Genomic DNA, 16,470 nt, shown 5'->3' on the forward strand with positions numbered 1-16,470 from the left:
GACATCACAACAGAGACACGAATCTGGCATTGATATCTGACATCACAACAGAGAGATGAATCTGGCATTGATATCTGACATCACAACAGAGAGACGAATCTGGCATTAATATTTGACATCACAACAGAGACACGAATCTGGCATTGATATCTGACATCACAACAGAGAGACGAATCTGGCATTGATATTTGACATCACAACAGAGAGACGAATCTGGCATTGATATCTGACATCACAACAGAGAGACGAATCTGGCATTGATATCTGACATCACAACAGAGAGACGAATTTGGCATTAATATTTGACATCACAACAGAGAAGCGAATCTGGCATTAATATTTGACATCACAACAGAGAGACGAATTTGGCATTAATATCTGACATCACAACAGAGAGACGAATTTGGCATTAATATCTGACATCACAACAGAGAGACGAATCTGGCATTAATATCTGACATCACAACAGAGAGACGAATCTGGCATTGATATCTGACATCACAACAGAGAGACGAATCTGGCATTAATTTCTGACATCACAACAGAGAGACGAATCTGGCATTAATATTTGACATCACAACAGAGAGACGAATCTGGCATTGATATCTGACATCACAACAGAGAGACGAATCTGGCATTGATATCTGACATCACAACAGAGAGACGAATCTGGCATTAATTTCTGACATCACAACAGAGAGACGAATTTGGCATTAATATTTGACATCACAACAGAGAGACGAATCTGGCATTGATATCTGACATCACAACAGAGAGACGAATCTGGCATTGATATCTGACATCACAACAGAGAGACGAATCTGGCATTGATATTTGAGATCACAACAGAGAGATGAATCTGGCATTAATATCTGACATCACAAAAGAGAGACGAATTTGGCATTGATATCTGACATCACAACAGAGAGACGAATCTGGCATTGATATCTGACATCACAACAGAGAGACGAATCTGGCATTGATATTTGAGATCACAACAGAGAGATGAATCTGGCATTAATATCTGACATCACAACAGAGAGACGAATCTGGCATTAATATTTGACATCACAACAGAGAGACAATCTGGCATTGATATCTGACATCACAACAGAGAGACGAATCTGGCATTAATATTTGACATCACAACAGAGAGACAATCTGGCATTGATATCTGACATCACAACAGAGAGACGAATCTGGCATTAATATTTGACATCACAACAGAGACACGAATCTGGCATTAATATTTGACATCACAACAGAGAGACAATCTGGCATTAATATTTGACATCACAACAGAGAGACGAATCTGGCATTAATATTTGACATCACAACAGAGAGACGAATCTGGCATTAATATTTGACATCACAACAGAGAGACGAATCTGGCATTAATATTTGACATCACAACAGAGAGACGAATCTGGCATTAATATTTGACATCACAACAGAGAGACGAATCTGGCATTGATATCTGACATCACAACAGAGAGACGAATCTGGCATTAATTTCTGACATCACAACAGAGAGACGAATCTGGCATTAATTTCTGACATCACAACAGAGAGACGAATCTGGCATTGATATCTGACATCACAACAGAGAGACGAATCTGGCATTGATATCTGACATCACAACAGAGAGACGAATCTGGCATTGATATCTGACATCACAACAGAGAGACGAATCTGGCATTAATATCTGACATCACAACAGAGAGACGAATCTGGCATTGATATCTGACATCACAACAGAGAGACGAATCTGGCATTAATATCTGACATCACAACAGAGAGACGAATCTGGCATTAATATTTGACATCACAACAGAGAGACGAATCTGGCATTGATATCTGACATCACAACAGAGAGACGAATCTGGCATTGATATCTGACATCACAACAGAGAGACGAATCTGGCATTAATATCTGACATCACAACAGAGAGACGAATGAATCACTTATGGAGCTCATGTCAGTGTTAAAGGAGTATGGGCTATACTCGGGATATAAATTGAATATACAAAAAACACAAGTTCTTAGTAGCTTTTATAGCCCTCCCCAGAATCTGCTCAACAAATACAAACTAAGCTGGGACAAAAGAACTATCAAATATCTGGGCATAAACTTATCAATGGATATAACTAGCTTGGAAGAAATCAACTACCCCCTACTTAAAAAAGATATCATGCTAAATATTAGCAGATGGTCTATCTAAGCATTTCTTCTAGAGTGGACATCATAAAAATGAATATGCTCCCAAAGATATTGTACTTATTCCAGTCTGTTTCTATAGAAAACCCTGATAGATACTTTGTAGAGTGGGATAGGACCCTCTCAAGATTTATATGGGCGGGTAAAAAGCCAAGAGTTAAGTTCAAAACACTTCAGCTTCCCAAAGATAAAGGAGGATTAGGCATCCCTTGCCTACAGGATTACTACAGGGCAACACAAATAAGAAATCTGGTGGGCTGGTGTAAACCCGGATACTGTTCAACAGAGAGACGAATCTGGCATTGATATTTGACATCACAACAGAGAGACGAATTTGGCATTAATATCTGACATCACAACAGAGAGACGAATTTGGCATTAATATCTGACATCACAACAGAGAGACGAATCTGGCATTAATATTTGACATCACAACAGAGAGACGAATCTGGCATTAATATCTGACATCACAACAGAGAGACGAATCTGGCATTGATATCTGACATCACAACAGAGAGACGAATCTGGCATTGATATCTGACATCACAACAGAGAGACGAATCTGGCATTGATATTTGACATCACAACAGAGAGACGAATCTGGCATTAATATTTGACATCACAACAGAGAGACGAATCTGGCATTAATATCTGACATCACAACAGAGAGATGAATCTGGCATTGATATCTGACATCACAACAGAGAGACGAATCTGGCATTGATATCTGACATCACAACAGAGAGACGAATCTGGCATTAATATCTGACATCACAACAGAGACACGAATCTGGCATTGATATCTGACATCACAACAGAGAGACGAATCTGGCATTAATATTTGACATCACAACAGAGAGACGAATCTGGCATTGATATCTGACATCACAACAGAGAGACGAATCTGGCATTAATATTTGACATCACAACAGAGAGACGAATCTGGCATTGATATCTGACATCACAACAGAGAGACGAATCTGGCATTAATATTTGACATCACAACAGAGAGACGAAGCTGGCATTGATATCTGACATCACAACAGAGAGACGAATCTGGCATTAATATTTGACATCACAACAGAGAGACGAATTTGGCATTGATATTTGACATCACAACAGAGAGACGAATCTGGCATTAATATTTGACATCACAACAGAGAGACGAATTTGGCATTGATATTTGACATCACAACAGAGAGACGAATCTGGCATTAATATCTGACATCACAACAGAGAGGCGAATCTGGCATTAATATTTGACATCACAACAGAGAGACGAATTTGGCATTGATATCTGACATCACAACAGAGAGACGAATCTGGCATTAATATTTGACATCACAACAGAGAGACGAATCTGGCATTAATATTTGACATCACAACAGAGAGACGAATCTGGCATTGATATCTGACATCACAACAGAGAGACGAATCTGGCATTGATATCTGACATCACAACAGAGAGAAGAATCTGGCATTGATATCTGACATCACAACAGAGAGACGAATCTGGCATTGATATCTGACATCACAACAGAGAGACGAATCTGGCATTGATATCTGACATCACAACAGAGAGACGAATCTGGCATTAATATCTGACATCACAACAGAGAGACGAATCTGGCATTGATATTTGACATCACAACAGAGAGACGAATTTGGCATTAATATTTGACATCACAACAGAGACACGAATCTGGCATTAATATCTGACATCACAACAGAGAGACGAATTTGGCATTGATATCTGACATCACAACAGAGAGACGAATCTGGCATTGATATTTGACATCACAACAGAGAGACGAATCTGGCATTAATATCTGACATCACAACAGAGAGACGAATCTGGCATTGATATTTGACATCACAACAGAGAGACGAATCTGGCATTGATATCTGACATCACAACAGAGAGACGAATCTGGCATTGATATCTGACATCACAACAGAGAGACGAATCTGGCATTGATATCTGACATCACAACAGAGACACGAATCTGGCATTGATATCTGACATCACAACAGAGAGACGAATCTGGCATTGATATTTGACATCACAACAGAGAGACTGGATGTCAATGTCAGAAAGATGACTGTGATGTCAGAACCCTCTAAATCTTGTAATTTACAGATGGTAAATGGCCTGTATTTGCATAGCGCTTTACTAGTCCCTAAGGACCCCAAAGCACTTTACACATCCAGTCATCCACCCATTCACACACTGGTGATGGCAGCTACATTGTAGCCACAGCCACCCTGGGGCGCACTGACAGAGATATTTAATTCCAAATGATTTGACTGCATCATTGCGTCTTTGAGTTATGACCCAAACTCTCTATCAACTTTGTGAATAAATTCACGTCCCCCTGTGACCTCATAATTACACCACAGTTCAGATGGCATGAATGAGTCATGAGGTCACACCAACAGTGACAACATCAGCAGTGACATCACTAAAGTTGCCAGGTGAGTCCATAAATAGAACCCGTGACGTGGAGCAGGTACCGCCGTTTTGGACAATGCCACGACGCAGGTATAGACGCAGACATGCGAAGTCTTCTCGCCCCGTTCGCAGACACAAGAGACCCCACAAGGCCTCGGGTGTCCGCAGGCGTGGGAGAAGATACCGTCGCAGACATTAGACAATCTCAATAAACATGTAGGATGAACATCAAAACTTTGGTCCAATCAAGTTTTTTTTAGATAACATATGTTGTTGTTGTTCTGTGTGTGTTTGTTATCAATGTTGTGGAAAAAAGTTAAGCTTAGTAAGCCATCAAGCACTGATCACTCGTAGAAGAGCACCAATAGGAGACAGAACTAATTAGAAGGTGTTATTATTCAGTCTGTACATCGAATAGAAGGCACTAACCACAAGGTGATCCTCAATTCATCTCTGTGTGAATGTGAACGGGGCGAGAAGACCCCCACTAACTGCATGTCCCTAGACTGTGGGAGGAAGCTCGAGAGAACATCCAGACTCCACACAAAGACCCCGGCCTGATGAGGCTAGGGTCCTGAGTTCGATACCCTAAACTGAACGCAGGACAGAGGAAGGGATGGGTGATGTTCATGTGCGCCCAGGTGTATGATGTGGCTCTTTGTCTGTGACTGGTTGGCTGTCCCAGCCCTGGCCCTTCATGTATTTCAGTAATGTCCTTTTCTCCCGTCTCGTTTCCATGTTTTTCCCTTGTGACCCATTCCTTCTGTCACGTGTGTTTCCCCCCCAGCCATCATGTTCTGCTTGTGCTTAGTTATGTCCATGTCTTATCTCCTGTCCCCTTTTCCCTCTGTATGTATTCACAGTGTACGTGTTCCTCGTCGGCTCGTCATGCTAAGTCTGCGTGTCTTATTCCGTCATGTGTCATGTATCACTCCAAATCTCACTGACTTTAACTAATAATAACTGTTTGCTGAGTGTTATGTCTAAAAGGTATTGCACAATCGCCTCTAGTAGAGGATCAGGTTTGTTTTCCACTGATAATGGATTTTAACATGACTGACCAATGATTGTGGAGCACGTCAATGTAGGATCTTATAAATACAACGAGCAAACTTAAATGTTTTAAAATGTTCAAAATATTAATATATTATATTTCTGAAGTATGACGGAAGGAAAAAGTTACATTTTTTTCATATTTAAAAAAAAAATCCATGGGTTTAATGGGTCCATCATCACTATATTGAGGGCCTTGTATAATAGCCCAACTGCAAAAGTAAAGATTAACGGTGAACTTTCAGATGCTTTCAAGCTTGAAAGGTCCACAAGACAAGGATGCCCACTGAGTCCACTCTTATTTGCTATTTTTATAGAGCCATTGGCTGAAAGGATTAGGCAGAATGGTAACATAAAAGGGATTAATATCACTGGAAGTGAGCAGAAATTGGCCTTGTTTGCAGATGACATTTTGGTTTACTTATCAAAACCTACCGAATCACTTATGGAGCTCATGTCAGTGTTAAAGGAGTATGGGCTATACTCGGGATATAAATTGAATATACAAAAAACACAAGTTCTTAGTAGCTTTTATAGCCCTCCCCAGAATCTGCTCAACAAATACAAACTAAGCTGGGACAAAAGAACTATCAAATATCTGGGCATAAACTTATCAATGGATATAACTAGCTTGGAAGAAATCAACTACCCCCTACTTAAAAAAGATATCATGCTAAATATTAGCAGATGGTCTATCTAAGCATTTCTTCTAGAGTGGACATCATAAAAATGAATATGCTCCCAAAGATATTAAACTTATTCCAGTCTGTTTCTATAGAAAACCCTGATAGATACTTTGTAGAGTGGGATAGGACCCTCTCAAGATTTATATGGGCGGGTAAAAAGCCAAGAGTTAAGTTCAAAACACTTCAGCTTCCCAAAGATAAAGGAGGATTAGGCATCCCTTGCCTACAGGATTACTACAGGGCAACACAAATAAGAAATCTGGTGGGCTGGTGTAAACCCGGATACTGTTCAACAGAGACACGAATCTGGCATTGATATCTGACATCACAACAGAGAGACGAATCTGGCAATGATATTTGACATCACAAATTTAAATGTTGGTATGGTTAAATGTTATCCTGTGTGACACTCACACATGCATACACATATACAAGTGTCTGTAAACTTTGATATATCTTTCCTACAGGATCAATAAGAATCCATATGGGTACCTTCACCAGCAATAAAAGGATCAATATTAATAATCCCCTTGTTGTTGGCAAAGATGATGTTCCTGATATCATCAAAGCTCATGGTAAGACCTTGCACAAAGTGATACGTGTAAAATAAAAATGTTTTTTAGTCCAAAATAATCTCAGCAAAGTCCTTTGTCATTTTTTGCTAAGCTGTTCACAGCTAAATGATTTGAAAGTCCTTGGAAGATAAATGCTACCAGGAAGGTCATTTCATTTGTACTTTTAGCACGATTAAAGTGTTTAATCTATAATACTGAGTAGACTTGCAGTCCTTTAAATTGAACTGCACATGTTTCACAGACACAAGTTACACAAACAAGGAACCAAAACAGTGGATGAGGTTGGACACATTAGATGGGTGGTCTCTTAACAATAACTGTCCTTTTTCATGAGACAAGGATATGCAAAACAATAATTTATAACAATCTTCAGATGTTTGAAAACTAATAGAATTTTGAAGATGTGAAAAACATTTCTGTGCCGCTTTTCTGCTAATGGTATACCTGTAATTATGGCAATGGACTCAGTTTCTTGGCCCAAGGTTGCTGTTTGGCTGCTCACTGTCTATATTACCTTTGCTCTGTTGACTCATTAGTTTAAATCCAGAATTTGACGACTACTGTCAAATGTTTCTGCTCTAAATTTTTAGTCAGTTGACAGACCACATGTTTACTCCAGGGGAAGAAATTCATCTTAACTCCTAAAACAAAGAGAAGTGGAGAGAATTTCAATATTTAACTGTGTTTCAGGATCACTCATGCTGATTGCCTGGATGACCACAGGATCACTCGGCATGATGGTTGCCCGATATCTAAAAAAAATGGCCAAGGGAAAAAAAATGTGCGACAAAGATCTCTGGTTTATGGTGAGACATCATAGACAAAACCATGTATTATCTTTTCAATGTGGAACCAAAGTTTTTGTAAACTAAACTAGGCTTGAAAATAACTTAAACTTGGTGTGTTTCCAGAATAAATTTCATGACTAAAAATATTAACTTCATAAGTAATTTCAGATATCCAATCCAATCCAAGATATAATAGACTTGTAAGACAGCTTGGTCCAAGCCTAATGTTATCTGGACAAATGTATTGGTTTAGCTGCCACAGTATCATGCTGTATTCTTTGTGTTCCTCCAGGTCCATGTTGGAGCAATGTGTCTGACGGTAGCAGCCACAATCATTGCTTTCATCCTTGTGTTCGTTCATTCTCAGGACTGGTCTGGGGTTAGTACACTGACTCTGCTAGATTCTAAGAATCTTAGTTAAGTTATGGTTTTGTACTATTCATTACAGCGACAATCAAATGATAAAACCGTGTTTCTCTGTAATAATATTTATTTTCTTATTTATTCCAACTAAATTTTATGTGTTGTTCACACAGAATTGGGGGTAATTGTTGAATACAAATTGTTGATTATATGAATGCAAATACCCTCCAAATTATGTTGCAACATTTAGATTTCATTTAATCCCAGTTTTTAAACCCTATATTTAAGTACAAATGTATTTATATAGCACTTTTCAAGATCATTTCTGCAAAGTGCTTCACAATCAAAATAGTTAAGTTAAAAAGAACTCCAAACGTTCCTCATTGAAGATTTAGTTGATATTGCGTGGACATCAAGAGTTTTAATTACATTAGGCACAAACAAGGACTTTGTTTTCTGTTTGAAGAAAATGATCAGCCATTCATTTTTTTAAATAGTCCAAACACCTATGCAAGACCTGTTGCTTAGAAAGTGCAAAGAGTGTGTTTATACACCACTTTGCATTTAATCCTTAGTTACTCTCTGGCTCTCGTCCATAACATTTTGCCTGTCGTGTCTCCCCATCACCTCCAACCAGTTGCAGCAGATGGCTGCATCACCTGAGCCTGGTTCTGCTGGAGGTTTCTAACAGAAAAGAAGGGAATATTTCCTTCCCACTATCACCAAAAGCTTGCTTCCACCAGTTGTAGTAGTGATGCAGAAACATTATGCCTTTTGACAACCAATCCACATATGAACAGGTTCAAGAAATAATTTGAGGGATAAATGGAATCTGTGGGCTGCATCCAGTTAGTTTCACTTTAGTTTTTTATAAAACAGTCATCTCATGGTGCTTTACATTAGAAGGATGAGCCAAGGGAGTTTAATATAATTCAACTTAATATGAATGCGATAACCATACCAACCAGGTATGGACCCCTCCAACCCTTGGCTTTGGTGTGCAGAAACAACTCCCGTGTAACAGTAGGACCCTCTGGCAAAACCAGACTGAAGGAGGACGATCATCTCCAGCTTTTGGTTGTGATGTGATTGTAGAAGAGAATAGCGACACCATGTAAAACCTAAAGGACAAAATGCAAACTATGGAGATGACAAAAAGTTGGTGCATATTTATAAGCCAATATTGCAAGTCATTAAGACAAAAGGCAAGTGGAGCAGAAGTGCCCCTCATGGGAGGTACATCTAGAAATGATTAAGTTCTCATGGTACTCTCAAAGGTACTCGTACTTTTCACTCTGGGGTTATTTGTGGAGGCTTTACCTTCACTTGGGTAGTAGAGCAAGTCATCTATCAAACAGAAGGTCCATAGATCAATCCTCAGCTCCTCCAGTCTGCAAGTTGCATCCACAGGCAAGATTAATATACCCCTTCAAAGTGTTTTTTTTTCTTTTCTCTTGATATTCATTAAGCACTCTTTAGTTGTGTGTTTCAGCTCTCAGACTGATATTTATGCCCCATGATTAGCACTGTTAATGTGTTTGGTATCCAGGGAGCACATCCAGTGTTGGGGTGCCTGGTTATGATCCTCTCACTCATCCAGCCTATCGGGGCCTTGCTGCGCTGCGGACCACAACATCACCTGTATGTATCCATCTGTGTGTGTTTAATTAATATACTATATCATGCCTATACACATTTAAGAATACTCTGTTCAAATATTATTTAAAAAAAAATTAAAAATGGCCTCACTTTTTTTTTCTCTACAATTATTTAACAAATTTTGAAAACACGATAAACCAAAGGAATGGGGCAGTACATGCTTAATGACTAAATGCACTGCTCACTCGGCAAAGTGAGGTTATAAAGTTATTTGATAACCCTAAGAGTTGTATTCATACTTCAGCCATAAAAGTTTTTAAAATTTCAAACTTTTGCAAAGTGTAGCCTGCATGTGCTTTATCAGAGCACACTTTCACACTGAAACACCAAGTAGGAAACTAATTTGCACATGACTCGTGAAAGTTATTCCTTCCTCTTAGTAATAATGGTACTTTTAATAAATATAGCCTGGTTGTAGCTTTGGAGGCCAGACTCAGTAAATGAAATATTTTTTAAGTGAAATATAGATTTAGTAAAATTGTATGTTCAGTAATGATACTTGTTTTCATAAATTGGATGCAGGAGAAATCTTAGACAAGAACTTCAGAAGCTGATGATTTTATAGTTCTTCTCTTTTCTTTGATAGGAGGTATCTGTTCAACTGGACACATTTTTTAAATGCGGTGGTAATAAAATCTATAGCTGGTAAGCTTGTGTTTTACTTCATTCTACCATCTTGCATATATGAATAGAATAGAATAGAATTCAACTTTATTGTCATTGCACATGCACAGGTACAGGGCAACGAAATGCAGTTTGCATCCATCCAGAAGTGCTTAGTGATATAGATATATTACAATATATATTAGCAATAATATAGATATGTAAGTATATTACAGAAATGGGTCTATTATGTTATAATGTACACGGTATGAAGTATGTTGTGAATATTCTATAACTACAAGTATGTACAGGCTGTAGTGAGTACAAGCTATGTACAGGATATGCTAACATTTTCAATAGCAGACACACTGTCACCCATGCTGCTCGTCTTAAAATGCCTGCTTCTTTGTGTCACACAGTGGCAGCCATATTTACAGGCCTGGACAGGATTGACAGTGATGATGGGTGGCTATTGAAAGTGATGGGTGGCTTCTTTGCCTGGGAAGTTCTCTTCATCATCATTTTGGAGGTCCATGATTGGGTAGTTAAACACAGAGGTAAGCCTTTTTTTTTGCATTTCAGTGATGAAGGAAAAAATCATCACTACCCATATACACTTTAATGACAAAAACCAATCTAGACCCAACAGTCCATTTGCACGGTGAAGAGCCACCTGATCAGTTCAGCAGCATTTAGCTGACTGAGCGAAGAGTATAACCCCTGTACACCTCAAAATGTGGTTGGATGGGTAAAATAAACAGCACTGTATCACAAGATTTTCTGTGTATAACACAGCAGCATCAAATATTGGTATTTATGAATTGATGAGTGAAAACGCGTAAGAATGTCTCAATGGTAGTCTGCTGGAACAAAAGCTGTTACACTTTAACTGTGCTGAAGTACAGCGACAAAGGAATCTTTATCTTTCGATTTACTAAATGCATGAAAATACTCTGGGAATACTATACACGAAGGCTCAGCTCATGCACCACCAACCTAATGTTATCAGAGAGAACTTGCATTGAAATGTCTCAACTGAGACTATCCAATTTTGGACACGTGTAGTTTGACAATGCTGTGGCTCAATGTGTGGCTCAGTCACACAAATTATTAAAAAAAAATATGATCACAACCTCTTTGTGTCTACAAAAACTGGTTAATGTTTGGTGATTTTTTAAAAATGTTTTACCCCCCCGTGCCGCACACACTTTCCATGACCAATGGCAACTTGACATGCTAAATGTTTACATAGAGCTTCCAGCACATTGTTATCGTTCTGAAAGTTGTTGTTTTTTTGTTTTTTTTCAATCACCACAACTACTCAACTCGACTCAATTTTATTTAAATTGATTTCAAATTGTTCTTCTTCTGTTAAAGCTTAAAACTAATATCATAACTCAACCTGTATAAATAAAATGATTAAAAACATAGCTGACTGCTTTAGTTCACTTCAGTTAATGTGCCCTGCAATATTTCACTGTTCTTTGCTCTGGGTTTCAGATGATACTGCTGATCAAATGGAATCAGCATTGGTAAGCTGAAAGAAATATAAAAGCAAGCAATCACTGATTGCCACAAGATGGAGTATTTCTAATATAATTTTACTTTTTTTGTCAGGTCAAAGGTGACAGTTGCCTGATCGCTGTGTACCTTCTGGGAAACCTTTGCTTTTTGGTGGCACTTCTGGTTGGAATTGGAGAAAAATGAGCAGCAGCAGAATCTTCCAGAGTGTTTCCCTGTAGTTTTGTTGAATTTTATCATCAATTTTAACATACTTGATGAGAGACTGCACTGGAAATTCAGACCCACTGATCCATCAGTTGGCGAATCCTGGAAAGTTTCTCAGTAATGTCTTTAAAAAATATTACTTATGTTTTTTTTCTCTTTTGCTTTTAGTTGATAATTAAGGTGTACTTTCAATCAGCATTCAATTTCACTGGGCCAAGCATTACTGTCGTGTGTGTGTGTGTGTGTGTGTGTGTGTGTGTGTATAATATGTCTCACAGTTGCAAAGAAAGAAGTAGTTTCAGTCGCCTTTAGCCTCCACTCTGGCTGCCAGGTAAACCAGTTTCATTTTACAAGCTGGTTACATTTTTTAAGCCAAACAGCAATTTTGTATTAAAAAGTACTTTTAACAATTTTTCCTTTTACATTTTTAAATCAGGTCAACTCGACCCACATCATAATGGGAGGGTTAAAGCCCTTTTCACACATTAACATCTGTTAATATGACAGCATCTATGTATGAATCTGCACCTTTGTCACTTTCATTTGAAAAAAAAAAAAAACTGTCATTGATTCAGCTCCTGAACTTCCCATTTAATGTACATTTTTTCATATATTTCTAATAATCTTGCTGTCAATAACAACTGACAATAAGACAACAAATTTTTAACTTCATTAAATTGAAAATTATGTATGTCAGTGTAGTAGTGTTAAATGCTTACCAGGTTCAGATGCAAATGAAGAAACTCCACTCAGGCAAGTCTGCTGGACCAGATGGAGTGAGTCCCCTCAAGGCCTGTGCCCCCCAGCTTTGTGGAGTCTTCCATAAACTGTTCATGCTGAGTCTGAAGAGGGTCCCAGTGCTGTGGAAGACATCAAGCCTCGTCCCTGTACCAAAGACGCCACGTCCCAGTGGCCCCCAGGATTACAGGCCTGTGACACTGACCTCCCACATCATGAAGACCCTGGAAAGGCTCATCCTGGACCAGATCTCACCCATTGTCAGACCACATCAGGATCCCATTCAATTTGCTTACCAGCCCCGTCTCACAGGACGCCATCATCTATCTGCTCAATCGTGTCTACATCCACCCGGACCAGCCGGCGAGCACTGTGAGGTTCATGTTTTTTTTTTACTTTTCCAGTGCTTGGTGATAAGCTAACAGCGATGCAGGGGGATGCTTCTCTAGTGTCCTGGATTGTTGATTACCTGACAGGAAGACCACAATATGTGCGTCTTCCACATTGTGTGTCTGACAAGGTAATCAGCAACACAGGAGCACCATAAGGGACCATCCTCTCCCCCTTCCTCTTCACCCTCTACACCACAGACTTCAGCCGCTGCACAGAGACCTGCATCTTCAGAAGTTTTGATGTAAATTTGTAAGTTTTGATGTAAGTAAATTTGCGGTCAATTTAGACTCAATTCAAAATCTCCTACTTGGGACGAACACTAAATGTAAATAGCTGACTTTCTAAATAAACCTATCCATCTTTGCAAGGTCAATTTTTGCTTTCACTAAATTCCAAATGTTTAGCCATAATTAGCTTAGCTGTCCTACTCTTGTTACTGCTCTTTCCTACTGCTGTTACAATCAAATGAACATCTCTGCAAAGATAAATTAGCTGAGACCTTAGGTTGATGGTAGTTACTAGCAAACACAGAAACTTACATACACTATATAGTACAGTTCTATGATACATCACCAAATAGAACAATTTGTGGCAATGCAGACAAGCAGAGAAACAGTTTAATTAGTTGAATTTGTTCACTTGATCGGAGGTGTGTTTCCTGCAGATATACAACATCGGATCTCAATGATTTTAAATGAGTAAAAGCCCTTGTGCGTTTAACCGGATTATTTATACCTTTAACATTCCAGCTTATAAAACGAAGAGCAGATGACTTTGCGAGCTTGCCATTCAGGTACCAAAATGCAGGTGCAGAAAAAATATGTCCCAACCTCTGGAATAATAAATCTTTCGTGCTTGAATCGATACGGTCCAATATCGTCTTTTCAGAGCTAGCAATAGCTCTCATAATCTCACTCATGTCATGGGGTGGTGCCTCCGGTCTGTCTTCAGCATGGTCCTGTCAGGATCTGACGGCGCCCTGACCGGTCGACCTGCCTGTGTGTGTGTGTGTGTGTGTGTGTGTGTGTGTGTGTGTGTGTGTGTGTGTGTGTGTGTGTGTGTTCACCCAGGGATTGACGGAGGATTTACGGACACTAAGGAAGCACTTGGAGGAGAGACGGGCACTCACTACTAGGGCTGGGTATCGTCACTGATTTCTAGAATCGATTCAATTCCGATTCACAAGGTCCCGAATCGATTCGATCCACGATTCGATTTAATTCGATTTGATTCGATTTAAATCTGGGAAATTTTGACAGTCAGAAATATTATAATTCAGATCAGTACATTTACATATTTTTGTATCAATAAAAAGGAAGCTGACACACGCAAGACTTTATCAAAGGTGTAAGCATCACAGCAGATGCCTTTGTGTCAAAGTAGCTGAAGATAAAACACAGAAAAACATGAAGGTGGTTTTCCTGGCCTGGGATTTTATAAAAATATTCTGCAGTACATCAAAAACGAAAGAAAACCATTAATCAACATATGAACATTACCTCTGAAGTTACAGAGGTTTTATTAGAGACACGGTTAAGCGTTTTGCATTTTGAATAATTTTAAAAAGTTTAAATTTGTTCAGTATTGAACAGCAGAAATGAGGTTTTCTTTTCGGAAGAATGTAAAAGGGAAAAAAACAGCGGCCGACAGCGCTGTAAACAACGGTAGACTTGTGCATAACAAGCAAGCGAATAATGAAGAAAGGGAAACTGTTCTTGAAGTACACAGAGAGAGAGAGAGAGGGCGAGAGAGAGACAGAGAGAGAGACAGAGAGAGAGAGAGAGAGAGAGAGGGCGAGAGAGAGAGACAGAGAGAGAGAGAGACAGAGAGAGAGACAGAGAGAGAGAGAGGGCGAGAGAGAGAGACAGAGAGACAGAGAGAGAGAGAGCTGTGCATCGCGGTGGAAGCAAAACAGTAAAAGTCAGAGTGAATTCATGACGATGTTTATGTGAATCTTCTTTTGCTGCTGGTTCGGTCAATATTGTTTGGAAAGAGATCAAACTAACAGCTTTAGAATCAGCGCATAAAGGGCGTGAACACAAAGCGCGGACCCGCCGACAGATCAGAATCAGTGAGCTGTCGGCTTTCAGCCCCGACCGTGTCCGTGCCGTCGGGTGAGAAAGGCGACATCTAAATGATTCTGATCCGCGGGTCGTGCTGTGTGTTTAAGTCTTTGTGCAGAATCCGTGTTCCTGCTCTCATTTACTGTCTTAGCTGTTTGGTGGTTCTTGAAATTTTGTGAGATGTCACCAGAGATTCTGGCATTTCGGGCAAAATAAATTTATATTAAAAAAATCGATTCAGGATTTTAATTAATCGATTTTACGTTATCCAAGCCATAATCGATCTTAATCAATGAATCGATTATAAAAACCCACCCCTACTCACTACCACGCACGGGCTTACACGGAAGGAGGGACGCACTATCACCATTGTTGCACATTTGAGCTGTTGTCACATTGCTGCACTGTAAATAAATGCACTGTCATTATTTCTGAGCTCCGCGCCTGAGTCCACTCTTTAACAACCGTGACAGGTCCGAGGCTTTTGCGGCCTGCTCTTTCCCCGATCTAGTTTTGCTCATATTTCGTACACCGTAGCCTTGAAGATGTAAAAAGTGCCTCAGAGCAGCACACGGGCGTGTTATCGTACTGTTGTTAAAAGTTCTTAGTTTTGGAGCAATGGAATTATGAAACAAGTTAGTCCATTGAGGAGCCCTGTACAACACGTCTTCACATGGCTACCAGACACGCCCCCCGTCATTTTGTTATTATTCAATTCAGAACTGCCCAGACCAGACACAGTGACGTTTCACCAGAATCCCTTTGATCTCTGGTCTTCTTTATGACATCAGCACACGAAAACCTATAAATAGGGGAGAGGTTCTCACTCTTGTCAGTCTTTCAAAGAGAGTGGAAGAATTCACTAGGCAGGAAACTACTGGAAACTTGCGTTTCTGACACAGTTGACGGTATTTTTAAAAAATCTTTTAGTTGGTACAGAGATTTAGCATCAACTTCAATTTGAAATATGAGTCTGTCAAATCCTGTTGTATGCAACATGAGAGCCGAGAACGAAAAACTTAAACAGCAAATCAAAGAGCTGAAAAATGAGAATAAAACTCTCAAACAACAAAACTCTACCATACGTGACCTTAAAGTCGAGAACGCCGACCTTAAGGAGCAAAAAAGAGAGCTCATAAATGAGAACAAGA

General features: G+C 39.3%; 1 protein-coding gene across 1 annotated transcript; it reads left to right on the top strand.

The window, feature by feature from the left end:
* The first annotated feature begins 6,823 nt into the window (after positions 1–6,823).
* Positions 6,824–13,218, top strand: LOC146659903 (ferric reductase 1-like). Its single transcript, XM_085421925.1, has 8 exons — positions 6,824–6,984; positions 7,675–7,790; positions 8,065–8,151; positions 9,685–9,776; positions 10,381–10,439; positions 10,817–10,954; positions 11,898–11,929; positions 12,015–13,218. Exons 1-8 carry the CDS (start codon positions 6,894–6,896, stop codon positions 12,102–12,104), a joined length of 705 nt encoding a protein of 234 aa, XP_085278051.1. The 5' UTR covers positions 6,824–6,893; the 3' UTR covers positions 12,105–13,218.
* Positions 13,219–16,470: the final 3,252 nt, after the last annotated feature.

This window comes from Rhamphochromis longiceps, linkage group LG11 (genome assembly GCF_057381845.1).
Source record: "Rhamphochromis longiceps isolate RC_006_pf linkage group LG11, R_longiceps_female_GT1.1, whole genome shotgun sequence".
NCBI classification, from domain to species: Eukaryota; Metazoa; Chordata; class Actinopteri; order Cichliformes; family Cichlidae; genus Rhamphochromis; species Rhamphochromis longiceps.

Excerpts from the sequence above, each read along its gene's own strand:
- LOC146659903 (XM_085421925.1), top strand. The coding sequence starts at position 6,894 with ATGGGTACCTTCACCAGCAATAAAAGGATCAATATTAATAATCCCCTT. Across the intron at positions 8,152-9,684 it reads ATTCTCAGGACTGGTCTGGG|GGAGCACATCCAGTGTTGGG; the intron begins GTTAGTACACTG and ends TTTGGTATCCAG. Across the intron at positions 11,930-12,014 it reads ATCAAATGGAATCAGCATTG|GTCAAAGGTGACAGTTGCCT; the intron begins GTAAGCTGAAAG and ends TTTTTTTGTCAG.